The sequence below is a fragment of the Aspergillus brunneoviolaceus genome (genome assembly GCF_003184695.1).
Source record: "Aspergillus brunneoviolaceus CBS 621.78 unplaced genomic scaffold BO95scaffold_77, whole genome shotgun sequence".
NCBI lineage: Eukaryota > Fungi > Ascomycota > Eurotiomycetes > Eurotiales > Aspergillaceae > Aspergillus > Aspergillus brunneoviolaceus.
The window spans coordinates 55,159-69,662 of NW_020290807.1; the positions used below are offsets into that span (position 1 = coordinate 55,159).

The window sequence follows — 14,504 nt, forward strand, 5'->3', positions numbered from 1 at the left end:
GCGTCTTAGCTCAATCCTGGCGCGCAATGAAATCCTGGTAGCCTTTGCCGAAGGCATCGCTAGCTACCAGAATTTCCACTAACTATCACAAGAGAGCATGACGACCTTCTTCTCACCATTCGGCCCCAACATGGCAACTAACGCCGTCGGGCAAGCTCTTTGCTTATACGTGGTCAGAGCCCCACCTGCGTTCAGACTTGGTTGCTTCCCGGGCGAGTCGTCATTTCCGGAGACGGCCGGCAAGAGTGTTTCTGGGGCACATGGGGGCTCATCTCCTCCCCCCCCTCATTCTCCAAAGGGAGAAGAAAAATCTGTCCGGGGGCCCGAAGTAGTCGTCAGTTAGCTCTCCACAACTCCTGATTCCGGACTCCGAGACCAAAGTGGTTAGGATAATGTCTTTTCCGCTGCGGTTGTCATCCTCCGGACGATTCCCGTGAGCGATGAAGTTCACAGCAAACGACAGATTCTCACAACGTCTTGCCCATGTCATAACCAAAGACAGTTTGATAAAATTTGCTTCTTCCTGAGGGACAACCACCATGGCTTCGGGCTGGTGATAAGACCGGACTTGGGTGAGCGAGGGGCAAATGCTGCGCTGCCACGGGCTACAGATCGATGCTCGCTCAGATATTTCTCATACAATCTGAAAACAGACATCGTCTACAGAGAGTGTGCCTAACTTTCTCGGCACCTTTACAGCGGCGGTCAATGTGAAAGATGCTGGCAGATGACAGACCATTTCGTTTACATGCAGCCAGCCACCAATTTCTGAGCCATCAGACCAGAAAGCTCTCGGTAAGACTTGAGTTATCTCATCCGCTGCACGACCCGGCTCATTTGGGGACCAGGGCAAACCCACCTTTTTACTGCACTCCGATTGTGCCGTACTACAACTTGAGAGTTCCGGCTAGAGCCCCCCTCACCAGCCTCCGTTGCTCTGAGCTTCGACGCAGCCAGATACTTCTGATGTCGCGCTGACCGACATGCTCCCCATTCCTCCCACAACATCGTCCGTATACATGCGTCCCTCGGCACGCGACACTGACCCGGCGCAATGCAGCAACTTGTGCTCGACCTAGATCCTGAAGAAAACAAGCAAGAAAATCCCCAAGATCACGTCTGTTTACTTTAGATTCTCATACCCGCCGCAGGAACAAGCTCCAAGCGAATGAAGTTAATATCTGGGGTCTGCTCGCCACTGCTTGTATTCAAGTCGGCCGGATGTGGTAATGTAGTGCAGCTCAGCATTCACATTCCTCCAAAGCGCGTTATGCCATTTTACAGCAAACTGAGCGTAGCTCAGGCCATGTCACTACGCGGCAATCTTTTCATCGCTTAGCCGGCCGTTGGTGCGAAAAGAAAATCTCCTCCTGGCACCAGCTGTCGCCTCTCCGCCAAGACTCTCCGACTCTGGGATAGATAAGAAGCCTTTGTCGGATTAGAGGCGGCCCACGGGGAAGTATATTGACTCGGGAGGGGATGGCCTAACTTTGAGGCAGGGGAAACGGCCCACGATAGATGAGCAAGTTCGGGTGGTTCGGAAGGACATTATCGAGGTCGTATCCGGACTGTCGTGAATAAGGTTGAACTCCCAAAGTCGGCAATTAGTGTTTCATTCAGGGGGTGCTGTCTGTGGTCCTGGTGAGATGGAGAACGACGGGAGCGGACCTAGGACGGGCATGAAGGACATAGCAAAAGATATATAGTACTGTGCGTGCGGCATGAGCTTTATTCTATGATTATCCACAGTAGAAACACATCCCGTTCACTAAAATCGCCTAGAAATATTGTGAAATGAAGATCAACAATGCTACTAAGATAATCAATTTTACAAAGTAGAGTCAAGACACTGTTCAGCTGTAAGACATATATATCCACCCGGTCGACCAGGCTCAATGTAAAACCCACTATGGCTAGCCGGATACAGTAGAATGCGTATGACTTCTCCTAGCAGTCACATCATGCGTCTAGTGCAATCAATATTATGGTAAGACAGCTAAGCTTAACCAAGATATCTGGCTAAGGTGGAGAGTTTCTCGTCGTGGGAGAGCGATTAAGGTGATCTTGGAGGACATGTCTGTATCTATTGAACAAAAAACGCTCCCGCATAAGATTCTGAGGGTATCCCATTGCACCAGCCATTCTCCATATATAAAATTTCACTACATTCAGCCTTGAATGGAATGGTAATTTCCAGATGATCTTGGCCTATTGTGGATCAAATCTGATATTGCCGTTTTCGGCCACGGAGGATCGACTGGACCCTGGACCAACCCGTTCATTGAAGATACCCCAAGAATCTTAGTCTTACGTAGTAGCCCAAGAGTCGAGTTATCTGATCCCACTATGATCGTACTATGAAATGAGTTGCCATTAGTCACTCACACAATAAGGAACCTGGAGATTAAGTTGAGCTGTGGCTATGCTCCTATGGAGACGTCAAAGCAGGCAATCTCGAAGGAGAAAAGCCGAGAATGAATGAGGATCGATAAGTCGGCCGAGAAGAGCCCGTCGCCCGAATTGCGCTGGCAAACCCGGGTCTTTTTGGCAGTGGGTTGACCAACGACCGCTCTGCGATTTCCCACCGGCCGGTGTCAGCGTTCAATAGGCTCGCTGGACATTATCCCGAGGATCATTTCCCCAGTCCGTCTCCTCCACAACTTAACTTGAAGTCTATCTGTCCGCCGTGACGTTCTTCCATAAACCCGTGCTTCTCGGGCGAATCATTCCCTCGGCCTCCTTCACCTTTTCGTCCTGAATCCTTCTTTTTAACTTCCGATTCTTTGATCCGCCCACCACTTTCCAATCCTCAATCATCCATCTCTACCCCCGTTACCCCTCTCCCATCCCCTCATACCACATACCCATCGCCGCAATGACGAAACTCACCGGCGCTGATGTCGCCCAGCACAACTCCAAAGACTCGTGCTGGGTCATTGTCCATGGAAAGGCCTACGATGTGACGGAATTCCTGCCTGGTAAGATTTTTTAATATTGCGTGTTTTCACCAACTTCCGTCGCCACTAACACCACCGCAGAACACCCCGGTGGCCAGAAGATCATTTTGAAGTATGCCGGCAAGGATGCGACCGAGGAGTTCGACCCCATCCACCCTCCCGACACACTGGACAAGTTCCTCGACCAGTCTAAGCACCTAGGCGAGGTCGACATGTCGACAGTCGAGCAAGAAGAGAAGGTCGCCGACCCGGAGGAGGAGGAACGCCAGGAGCGCATCAAGCGCATGCCCCCGCTGGCAGCGTGCTACAACCTGATGGACTTTGAGGCGGTTGCACGCAACGTGATGAAAAAGACGGCCTGGGCCTACTACTCCAGCGGTGCGGATGATGAAATTGTAAGCCTCCCTGCGCTAAACCCACACGCGAAAAAAAAAGAAATGACGAGAAATTTTCGCTAATTCGCCCCGAATCTCCAGACCATGCGCGAGAACCACTCCGCGTTCCACAAAATCTGGTTCCGCCCTCGGATCCTGGTGGATGTGGAGCACGTCGACTTCTCGACAACGATGCTGGGCACCAAGGTGTCGGCGCCGTTCTACGTGACGGCGACGGCGCTGGGCAAGCTGGGCCACCCGGAGGGGGAGGTGATCTTCACGCGGTCGGCGCACACGCACGACGTGATCCAGATGATCCCGACGCTGGCGTCGTGCTCGTTCGACGAGATCGTGGACGCGCGGCAGGACGAGCAGGTGCAGTGGCTGCAGCTGTACGTGAACAAGGACCGGGCGATCACGAAGCGGATCGTGCAGCACGCGGAGGCGCGCGGGTGTAAGGGGCTGTTCATCACGGTGGATGCGCCGCAGCTGGGCCGGCGCGAGAAGGACATGCGGTCCAAGTTCTCGGACGTGGGGTCGAGCGTGCAGGCGTCGGGCGGCGACAGCGTGGACCGGTCGCAGGGCGCGGCGCGCGCCATCTCCTCGTTCATCGACCCCGCGCTCTCGTGGAAGGACATCCCCTGGTTCCAGTCCATCACGCGCATGCCCATCGTGCTCAAGGGCGTGCAGTGCGTCGAGGACGTGCTCCGCGCCGTCGAGGCCGGCGTCCAGGGCGTCGTCCTCTCCAACCACGGTGGCCGCCAGCTCGAGTTCGCCCCCTCCGCCGTCGAGCTCCTCGCCGAGGTCATGCCCGCCCTGCGCCAGCGCGGCTGGCAGGATCGCATCGAGGTCTACGTCGACGGCGGCATCCGTCGCGCCACCGACATGCTCAAGGCCCTCTGCCTCGGCGCCAAGGGCGTCGGCATCGGCCGCCCCTTCCTCTTCGCCATGTCCGCCTACGGCCAGCCCGGCGTCGAGCGCGCCATGCAGCTGCTCAAGGACGAGATGGAGATGAACATGCGCCTGATCGGCGCCAACAAGATCGAGGATCTAAACCCCAGTCTGCTCGATGTTCGTGGCCTGGTCGGCGGCCACAATGCCGTCGTGCCTTCCGATACGCTTTCCGCTGGGGCGTATGATCCTCTCGTCGCGCCGCGGTTCAGTGAGAAGGCCAAGTTGTAGGGCTCCTTCTCTTCTGGTTCAACTCTGCTTTCTCACCTCGGTTTTCGTGACGGCCTGCCTCTGCCTCTTTTTATATACATGTTCCTTTTATACCCTGTTGTTAGACTTTCATCCGATCGGATTATAAAACATATGGCCGGATGACCTTCCTGCCTATGCATATATACAATATATGATGGCATCACTGGATCTTGTTCTGTATCTGTTGTAGCAAATAGTATAGCCACGGATCCTTCCATCGAAGTAATCTTATCTGTAAATAGTGATATTAACGCCTAATGCACCCGATGCAGCGCTTTTGTTGAAGAACAATGACTGGCAAGTAGCAGATACGCTGGCACCCATCCTGTTCATGACCATGACCACTCACTGCTCCTGTAAACCGAACCGCATCCCCCCCTCTGGCTGCCTGCCATATGCAAGCAAACAAAATTATATACAGTCCCGATATCAGCCCCAATCCCAACCCCCGTATGATCCATCTTCCATCTCACCTAGAATCCTCCCGAATCACAACACACAACATGGAGTCCTCCGTCAACTCGCCCCCGCCGCCGCCCCCCAAGAAACCGCCTCACAGAACCACAACCTGCGGTTTATTCCTCAACACCCCTTCATCGCGATACATGGCCGCCGCGTTGACCATCCACCCGCAGCCGGCATTCTCGCCGCCCCAGACCTTCGCCCAGACGATCCCCAGCACGCCGTAGACGACCACGCGCGCGGCGTCCACCCAGCCCGCCACATCCAGCAGATCCCGGATCCCGCCGGTGACGATAGCCCGGAAGCGCGACAGCCGGGCGCGCGGGCGGCGGGCCGCGCAGAGGCGCTCCCACGCGCGCTGCGCCTCGTCGTAGTAGCAGCGCTCCAGGCCGTAGGCGGCGTGGATGTGACCGAACACGTGCAGCGCGGGGCGCACGCGCCACGCCTCGGCCAGGAGGGCGGGGCACCCCGTCGAGAAGATCGGGGAGAGGTCCAGGTGCGCGGCTGGCGGGGTGTGGGTGATCAGGATGTCGGTCGAGGTCGGCACGGTGCCGGCCCAGGCGTCGTGCTGCGGGGGGTAGGTGAAGGCGTGTTCGGGGCCGAGGGGCGCGATAGCCGGGATTTGCGGGGCGCCGTAGAGGGTTAGCGTGCGTGGGCGGTGGTTGTTATTGTGGGAGTGGTGGTGGTGGTGGAGGAGGGGGGTGGTTTGGTTTGTGGTTGATGATGATGATGATGGTAATGGAGGGGAGGGAGAGGTGGCGGGGAAGGTTAGGGTGATTGAGCTGTGTTGGAGGTAGTGGATGTCGCCCCAGTCGATGCGGTCGAGGTCGTCGGAGGGGAGGGAGCGGAGGGAGGCGGTCGAGGAGGAGACGGTCGCGAACGAGGATGTCGTCGATGCGTCGTCGCGGTCTTCCGCGCGGCGCGACCGCACGTCGAAGTAACTGTCGTGGTTGCCGCAGATGACGACTTTATGGGCATGCGGCAGACGGCGCAGCCAGTTCACGGCTTGTTGGATCTCGCGCACCGAGCCGTCGTTGCTCAGGTCCCCGGCGTGGATGAGGAGGTCGCCATCGGGGATGTCGGCCCATTCCAGTGTGTGCGTGTCGGATATGCAGACGACGCGGATCGGACGAGCGTTCGGGGGCGGTAGTCGTGGTGGTCCACGGAGTCGATTGAGGAGGTGGTGCACGGGGTAGATGAAGGCGGCTAGAGGAGAGAAGATGATGTAGTCGGTAAATGGGCGGGGGTGGAAGGGCGAGGACATGGTTGGAGGTAGATGAGGGAGTGTAGGTGGGTAGAGTGAGTCAAGATGAGGTGCATTCAAGGTGAGTACATGAGTAAGTTAAGTTGACTAGTCCATGGTTGTTGTTGTCTCAGCCAGTTCTGCAAGTAATTGTGTAATCGGATGGAGTCGTTGGAAGCTTGGGCGGTTTCCATGTGCTTGGCCGGCCTGAGGCTTCAATGACCCGACTGAGTCGATGCCTGGGGTTCCAGTTCGTTCCTCGGCCTACGTAACCTCAGGCTCAGGCCGAGTCTTTGCGGAGGTGGGGGAATTGGTTGGCCTCGTGCCCGTCATGATTGGCTCTGCCTTGATTTTCCCCAGTGCAACCCGTGATGCCTCAGGGTTCAGGTTTCCAGGTACTCCGTACTTTCTATAATACGGTGCATAAGAGATCCTAGCGGCCTCCCTTGTCCTGGTCGAGTACCGTTTCATGCACCTGGCTGAGACAGCACACATACAATGCTAGACAGTCTGGGGCTGAATGAGTGATTCAGAGCACAATCATATCTCAGACATGTACCCGCATGGGCCGATCCGTTAGTTGAATCATAGACTCCGCCAGCATTGAGTGACATCAAGCCTAGATCGATCGGGTGCCAACGGGCGGGATCCTCCGATATGGCTGGGGAGGTGTTAGATTATATCTTGTGTAACAGCCTGGTAGCATGTAGTAGGCCTGTATATTGTATGGAACAAGTCCTAGCGGGAAGGATGGTTGTGTGGATGGACATTTTGTGGTAGATTCGTACTGTAGAACCCCGGATTCGAAGCTAGAAGCTTTTCTCTGCATGCAACACGAACAAGACCAATCAATATCTCACCACATACTTATTAATTAAGTCGATTATCGTACTCTGTTTGACTCCTCCTGGATCCAGCTTATGGGTATAAACAGACTAAGTTCCACGGTATATAGCAAGTAAGTTAATGTCTGTGCCCCTCTTCTCCCGCAACGCCATCTATAGATACGACAACTGCCACGCCGACAGCGCATGTTCTAGAATTTCATATACTGTATAAGCAAGCAGGTTTGCTTCTCTCCTGGGATCTGAACATGATATGATCTCTTCTTCACAATGGACTGATTTCTTGCCCATTCAGGCCCAACTGAGAAAATCTATTGATTTGCCACCTCAATGCAAATAGTGGTTGTGAGCCTTTAACACTGTGTTGCTTCGTGTGCGTGCTCTCTCTCTCTCGCCCTTTCTCTCGTCCTCACAACTTAACTACTCCCTCCCGCATCTACGCTTGCGGACATTCCTGGTTGATCTCTACCATCGGCACTCCGTTTTTCCTGTCTATTGTTCGCTTCTTCAGTTTTGCTTCTCCCTTGCTTGAAGCGCATTATTCCCCGAGAAGGTCTAGAGTTGTGGAAACCAGGCTCACATCGGATGGTGGTTGGTGGTTGTTGCATCGATCCGTCTATATCGTTTGCGTCATAACTCCGGTGCATCATCCCTCGTCTTTCTCCAAGTACTCTTCGCCTGGAGCAATATTAGGCTTTGATTTCCAGGTTCATGCATTGCATGCTGCACTATCTCATCGCCTGGTTGAAGAAATTCCTTGCGACTAATCTGGTTCATAGACTGTGAAGTGCAAGTGCGCCTTGTTGAACCATCGATTTCTTACAGTTCATATTTTTCCTACAACTCATTGCGGGCGCTGCTGAACCCGAACCCAAACCAAAAGACGACCCCTCAGATTCGTAGAACCCAACACTCTCTCTACCCAGTAAGTTCCTGAGTTACCTCTTTCTTACCTACCTTACCTACTACTACCCTACTGTATCCTCTCCGCCCGCCTGCCGCTGCCGGCCACACCCACCAACTACAGGTACTGAATGGACTGACTGACTGACTGGACTTCGCGCTACCAAGTTGAACGCCCGCCATCCACCCCCCCAACCTCCGGCCTATCTATCTTTTCTCTTTGCCCCCCCCTCCCTCCTCTTCCTCCTCCCCTCCCCAAAACTTTCGCCTCCGTCATTTTCAAAACCTCCCCCCGATATCCACCCCGTCGTTACTCATTCTTTTGTAACATCACCATGGACGGGGTTGAAATCACCAAAGCCGTTATCAATAAGGGAAAGCAGATGGCTAGTGTCGCTGCGGCCGCTGCTAATGGCAATGGCGGTAAGAAGAGAAGAAAAGGGACCGACTTAAAGCCGATCGTCACCAACGAACCCGGTGCGCCTGTCGACCAAACGACTACCACTACTGAGGGGTATGGTCTTTCGCCCGTCTTTTCCCCCCCCCATATTCTCCATCGTGTCCATGAGTTCGGGTCCATCCCATCTGATTGCCTAATTTCTTGTTTTTCTGCTCCGCCCACTTTCCCAGCCCGCTTTTTCTTCTCCTAAAATCCTCTAACCGCCATGTCTGGCAGGAATCCCGCATACGGCGCCCCGCCATCGCGCTCATCCTCCTCATCCTCCGGCGAAGAACTGGAGACCACCGCTGAGGAGGAAGACTCGGAAGATTACTGCAAGGGCGGTTACCATCCGGTCAGCGTCGGAGAAACCTACAACAATGGTCGATACGTGGTCGTGCGCAAGCTCGGGTGGGGTCACTTTTCGACAGTCTGGCTGTCCCGCGATACGACGACCGGCAAGCACGTCGCCCTGAAGGTCGTTCGCTCCGCCGCTCATTATACCGAAACCGCTATCGACGAGATCAAGCTGCTGAATCGCATCGTCCAAGCGAAGCCATCCCACCCTGGTCGCAAACATGTGGTCAGTCTGCTCGACTCTTTCGAGCATAAGGGCCCCAATGGTGTCCACGTCTGCATGGTATTTGAAGTGCTGGGAGAAAACTTGCTTGGATTGATCAAGCGATGGAATCATCGCGGCATTCCTATGCCGCTCGTCAAACAGATTACGAAGCAAGTGCTGCTGGGTCTGGACTACTTGCACCGGGAATGTGGAATCATTCACACCGATCTGAAGCCGGAGAACGTGCTGATCGAGATCGGCGACGTGGAGCAGATCGTGAAAACGTACGTTAAGGAGGAGGCCAAGAAGGAGCAGAAGGAGGACAACCGCAACGGCCGGCGGCGGCGCCGCACCCTGATCACTGGAAGCCAACCGCTGCCCAGTCCCCTCAACACGAGTTTCGAGTTTAAACACAGTTCACAAAATTCCCACAGCAGTCTCAGCCAGATGATGAACGAGTCGTCAGGTATGTTCAAGAAAAGATTTCTGGGCCTCAGAAATCGCTAATCGCAAGTGACAGAGGCTAATTCGGGGGCTGCGTCCATGAAAGAGTTATTAGGCATCAAGGATGAAGATGAGAAACAGAAACAAAGAGAAAAGACTGCGTATGTCTACTCCCGATGGAATGAAGGTCAAAGATTATGTACTCATTGGTGTTAGTGATCTCTTGGAACGAGAGGTATCGGGCATCTCGCTCGACAAGTCTTCCACCCCGAGTGATGAGCTGGATTGTGATATCATTTCCGTGAAGATTGCCGATCTGGGCAATGCGTGCTGGGTTGGGCATCATTTCACCAATGACATCCAGACGCGACAATACCGTTCGCCTGAGGTCATTCTAGGATCCAAGTGGGGAGCTAGTACGGATATATGGAGTATGGCATGCATGGTGAGTTGCAGGTACATCCCGGCTACTGCGTCTGTCCTCTGACCGTGCAACAGGTCTTCGAATTAATCACAGGCGACTACTTGTTCGACCCGCAATCAGGCACCAAGTACGGCAAAGATGACGACCATATCGCACAAATTATCGAGCTGTTGGGCCCGTTCCCCAAGTCTCTCTGCCTATCGGGGAAGTGGTCCCAGGAAATCTTCAACCGCAAGGGAGAGTTGCGCAACATTCACCGCTTGCGCCACTGGTCACTTCCTGACGTGCTACGGGAGAAGTATCACTTCAGCGTGGAGGAGAGCTTGCGCATCAGCGAGTTCCTCCTTCCGATGCTCGAAGTCTCTCCCGAAAGACGAGCCAACGCTGGCGGTATGGCTGCCCATGAATGGATGAAGGACACGCTCGGCATGGAGGCGGTAGACCTGGGCATACTCCCTGGGAGTCGAGGCGAGGGGATTGACGGATGGGCGACCGAGGTCAAACGGAGATAAAGGCAAGCGGAAAAGACCCACGAAAAGCAAGTTAGGAATGAGAGAGGACCCGTGATATCTGTGCGCATCGCGGAGTCCGGCGACGAGTTTCCTTTGGTATGATTTCGAGAGGCGGATCTTTTATATTCTATATTTTTTTGGTTCCTTACTGGCCCGTTTGACTGGATGTTTATGATTGCCCTACACATGATTGATTGCATGGTCGTCTACTGTGCCGGTCCCCTCCACAGACCCTCTTTACACTTTATTTTCTTCGCTTCAAATATTCTACCCTCATAGAAGTCCATCCCGCTCTCACACTATGAAAGTCTATTTGACCGACGACTTCGTTGCTACTAGGACTGATTGCCATACTCTTACGAGATATTGCTCTATCTGAGACAGACCTACAGTACATCTATATCCCGAAGGCAGTAAGAGTAGCAGCGAAAGAACATCAGACAAACAACTCATTTCCATTTCTATTTCGATCACCATCACTACGTACCTCTCCCTCCCCCTCCCCCTCGCCCTCCCCATCTCCATCCGACTCCAACCCTTCCTCACTCGGCAACACATCCGGAAACCACCCAAACCGCCCAAGATCCACATAGTACTCCCCCATACTATCCACCTCCACCTCCACGCCCTCCGCTCGCAGCACTTCAGCCTGCCGCTCTGCACTTCCTGGTCCTCTGTCCGCACCAAACAAAATCAGCAAGAAAAACACGTCGCTTCGAGAACCCACCTTAAGCCCAGAGACAAGTGTGGTTCAAGGGAAGACATACCGATGCGAAATCATCCCCTTGGAATTAATCACGCGCTGCCACGGGACGTTCCCGGAGTGAAAGAATGGGGTTGCGGCGGGCTCTTCTTCGCTATCTGCCTCTGCCTCTACAACTGTCTCTGTCTCGGGATTCGACGGCGCAGAGGGCAGATGTTTGAGGCTTACGCCGACTTGGCGGGGGCGTTTAGCTGGTTTTCATTACTGGAGTTAGTTGGGTGATCTACAGCCCTGGGGAAGCCAAGGATAAAGGCTCGTTAAGAATATGAAGGGGGCTAGAAAAGGCAGCTAGCACTGCATGCAGTGATACGTACGATATCCCAGGAGGCAGGCGATATGGCCGTAGGAGGTTACTCGGCCGCGGGGGATTTCTTGGATCGCTTCGTAGACGGCGTTGATCCACCATTCGGCTTCGTCGGAGCGGGGCATTTCTTTTCTTGTGTGGGTGTATGTGTATATGGTGTGAGGTTAGCGATGGCTGGAGGTGTTTGAGCTCTATGGGTATGGTGAAGGGGGCAGAGGGGGGGTTTGCGGATTGATTATGACTGACGGCTGCATTGATAGATCTAGATGCATTGTCAGTTATGGGTGGAGGGGGGTGAGAAGTATGGTATTGTACTTTACGGGGGCGCAATAGATTACCGGCAGAACTCATCCTCCGAGCTGCCAGTTTAGACCGGGCTGGGCAGCTTTCCCGAGTTTACGAGGTCGGTGCTTTACACTGCTCTTTTGAGTTTCTGAACACTACCTTGCTCTACCTTTTCTCTCTTTTCACGTCTATACACATCCACTACTTGTTTCTACAATCGATCTACGTTTTTGAGACCTACCTTCCGCGAAATAAAACACACTACAATGCCCTCCTCCTCGCTAGCAGACTACCTCGCCAAAAACTACCTGACCGCCGACCCGGCCCCGACCGACCGCCCCAAGAAGAAACGCAAGAAGACCACCAAAGCCGAAGGATCCGGCCTCATCATTGCCGATGACGATCCGCCGGATCTCCGCGCCGCCTCTGGCGCCCGGGACCTAGACGATGACGAATATAACCCAGCGATCGTGTCGGGCGCACGCAGCGGGGGTGCCGGCGGCGAGTTCCGGCGGGCGAAGAAATCTGGGTGGAAGACGATTGGCAGCGCGGATGCGGATGCGGAGAGGGATGCGGCGGATGCGATATTGGCGTCTGCGGCGGCGGAACGGAAGGCCGGGCGTGGGGGGGATGACGGCGAGGATGAGGACGACGCGCCGGTTGTTGCAGATGAGGATGAAGACGATTACGACGGGATGAGGATGGAGTCCGGCGCGCGAGCGGGACTGCAGACGGCGGCGGATACAGCGGCCATGGTGGCGGCGCAGGAGCGGAGGAAGAAGCTGGAGGCGGCCCGGTACAAGGGCAGCGCCGCGGCCGCTGGGGAGCAGGCGCAGGAGACGATCTACCGTGATGCCTCGGGGCGCATCATCAATGTGGCGCTGAAGCGGGCGGAGGCGCGCCGGGCGGAGGAGGAGAAGAAGCTCAAGGAGGAAGAGGCGCGCGAGGCGCTCATGGGCGATGTGCAGCGGCAGCAGCGGGAGGAGAGGCGGCAGCAGCTACAGGAGGCCAAGGCGATGCCGCTGGCGCGCACCGCCGAGGACGACGAGCTGAACGACGAGCTCAAGGCGCGCCAGCGTTGGAATGACCCCGCCGCGCAGTTCTTGACCAAGACCGCCGGGCCCGGTACCAGTGTGACGGGCAAGCCCTTGTATAAGGGGGCGTTCCAGCCGAATCGCTATGGAATCCGGCCGGGCCATCGGTGGGATGGTGTGGATCGGAGTAACGGGTTCGAGAAGGAGTGGTTTGCGGCTAGGAATCGGAAGGGGAGGTTGGAGGCGTTGGATTACGAATGGCAGATGGATGAGTAACTGCTTTTTTGGAGAGTGGTGTGTATTGCGTGTGTGGTTTAGATACCTATGACTCTGCTATGACTTCTGTTACACGGATCCAGTGCTGGACACTGGCCATGATGACATTGATAATTACCGGATTTGGACCCCGACGTGATTTGCAGTGGGAAGAGTTTCCGTGCATACTCCTGGCGCTTCGCAGTTATGAGTATATGAGTATATGACTTATAATCACATCCAGTTCGGTTCGATGGAAAGTATCTCCGTCGCAGGTTGGCGGCGAGTGGAGGAATTGCAAACCCGCCAGTTGACTTGACATACTCGCTGATGTCATGGCTGTGCCGGCACCGCCATGACCTCCAAGCCTCCCACTCTCTTTCTTGCTCCTTCCCCAGCCATCAACTTGACGATCAGCCATCAAGTCACCGGCCGCGCTAACGGAATTCCGATCAGCGACAGGGAAGACGTGCAGCTGATGACTCGCTTGATGCGCTTGATGGGATCACGTTCACCAGGACTGTGGCTGACAAGCGTCATCACCTGGGTTTCAGTCATTCCCCGTGAGCACGGTGGTTTCCCTCATTCGTCCACCGCAAAGCCTGGACTGGCATATACTACTGTACATACTGTACCTATACTGTGAATCCTTGCGTGGAGAACAACAAGCGACAATCATTCATCATGCCATGCCTCAGCAAGTAAACATCCAGATAAGCCAACGTGCCTGGATTTAGTGGATCGGATTGACAACCCATCTTTGGTTCCAAACGTCTCAAAAATCTCAATAGTTCCTTTAACCTCGGGATAAGGAACAATGGAGGGGAAGATAAACCATGGTTGGGGCAGTGGCGCTCGGGGGATCGGCAAACTGCGATAACGAACAATCCAGGAGAGGCTGGCCACTCATCCTCGCTCACTTTATCCCCCATGGTCTTCCCGACAACGATCTTGTCTTGCCTCCAAAAAGTAAAAACCCTTTGGGAAGATGGTCAATAAGCAGGCTGCCAAGTGCTTGTTCATAAATAGAAAGAGAAAGAATGAATGATATCCAACAGATGACCTATCATCCGGCCACCAGCTCCCCATCTTTGTCCTGTACCCCGTGCTACCATTTTCGTATCTGACTTATTGCGACGAACTAACTACGAAGGTACCGATAGTAGTAACCCTTCGGGAGGCTATTGAGAGCATAACCCTCCTCCATGCCCCATCCCTCATTTCAGGGAATGACTACTAGCCCATCCCCTCCTCACAAGGTTGTCACTTCCTTCTCTACTTTCCTTTCGCCTCCATCTCACTTGCAGTGAGGTTTGTCCCCCTTGGATTGCGCCATTTGCCGCCTTGACCAATATCCGGATCGCTGATGACTGGGAACCAGCCGGGGTTCTTTATGACTCAGACCAAGAACGCCTTGTAGCCACGGTCATTGTTTATGGGACTTCTTTGGTTCGTGGTTCATTACTCAGACTCAGGACCCTTCCTTCTCGCGCCT

General features: G+C 54.5%; 5 protein-coding genes across 5 annotated transcripts; 3 read left to right on the forward strand and 2 right to left on the reverse strand.

Moving 5' to 3' along the window:
- Positions 1-2,607: 2,607 nt before the first annotated feature.
- BO95DRAFT_517849 (L-lactate dehydrogenase (cytochrome)) lies at positions 2,608-4,513 on the forward strand (the record flags this gene model as incomplete). The annotated part of the gene is made up of 3 exons (XM_025591926.1): positions 2,608-2,978; positions 3,039-3,352; positions 3,434-4,513. Exons 1-3 carry the CDS (start codon positions 2,876-2,878, stop codon positions 4,511-4,513), a joined length of 1,497 nt encoding a protein of 498 aa, XP_025438052.1. The 5' UTR covers positions 2,608-2,875.
- A 574-nt stretch (positions 4,514-5,087) lies between these two features.
- BO95DRAFT_517850 (metallophosphatase domain-containing protein) lies at positions 5,088-6,382 on the reverse strand (the record flags this gene model as incomplete). Its single annotated transcript, XM_025591927.1, has 1 exon — positions 5,088-6,382. Exon 1 carries the CDS (start codon positions 6,258-6,260, stop codon positions 5,088-5,090), a length of 1,173 nt encoding a protein of 390 aa, XP_025438053.1. The 5' UTR covers positions 6,261-6,382.
- A 1,940-nt stretch (positions 6,383-8,322) lies between these two features.
- BO95DRAFT_435674 (serine/threonine-protein kinase) lies at positions 8,323-10,368 on the forward strand (the record flags this gene model as incomplete). The annotated part of the gene is made up of 5 exons (XM_025585192.1): positions 8,323-8,501; positions 8,664-9,454; positions 9,509-9,593; positions 9,649-9,877; positions 9,931-10,368. 5 exons carry the CDS (start codon positions 8,323-8,325, stop codon positions 10,366-10,368), a joined length of 1,722 nt encoding a protein of 573 aa, XP_025438054.1.
- Positions 10,369-10,724: 356 nt separating this feature from the next.
- On the reverse strand, positions 10,725-11,560 carry BO95DRAFT_467710 (MGMT family protein; the record flags this gene model as incomplete). Its single annotated transcript, XM_025589312.1, has 4 exons — positions 10,725-10,739; positions 10,856-11,042; positions 11,136-11,322; positions 11,446-11,560. 4 exons carry the CDS (start codon positions 11,558-11,560, stop codon positions 10,725-10,727), a joined length of 504 nt encoding a protein of 167 aa, XP_025438055.1.
- Positions 11,561-11,859: 299 nt separating this feature from the next.
- cwc26 (putative cell cycle control protein (Cwf26)) lies at positions 11,860-13,209 on the forward strand. The gene has a single exon (XM_025587485.1). It carries the CDS (start codon positions 11,987-11,989, stop codon positions 13,028-13,030), a length of 1,044 nt encoding a protein of 347 aa, XP_025438056.1. The 5' UTR covers positions 11,860-11,986; the 3' UTR covers positions 13,031-13,209.
- The last annotated feature ends 1,295 nt before the right edge of the window (positions 13,210-14,504 follow it).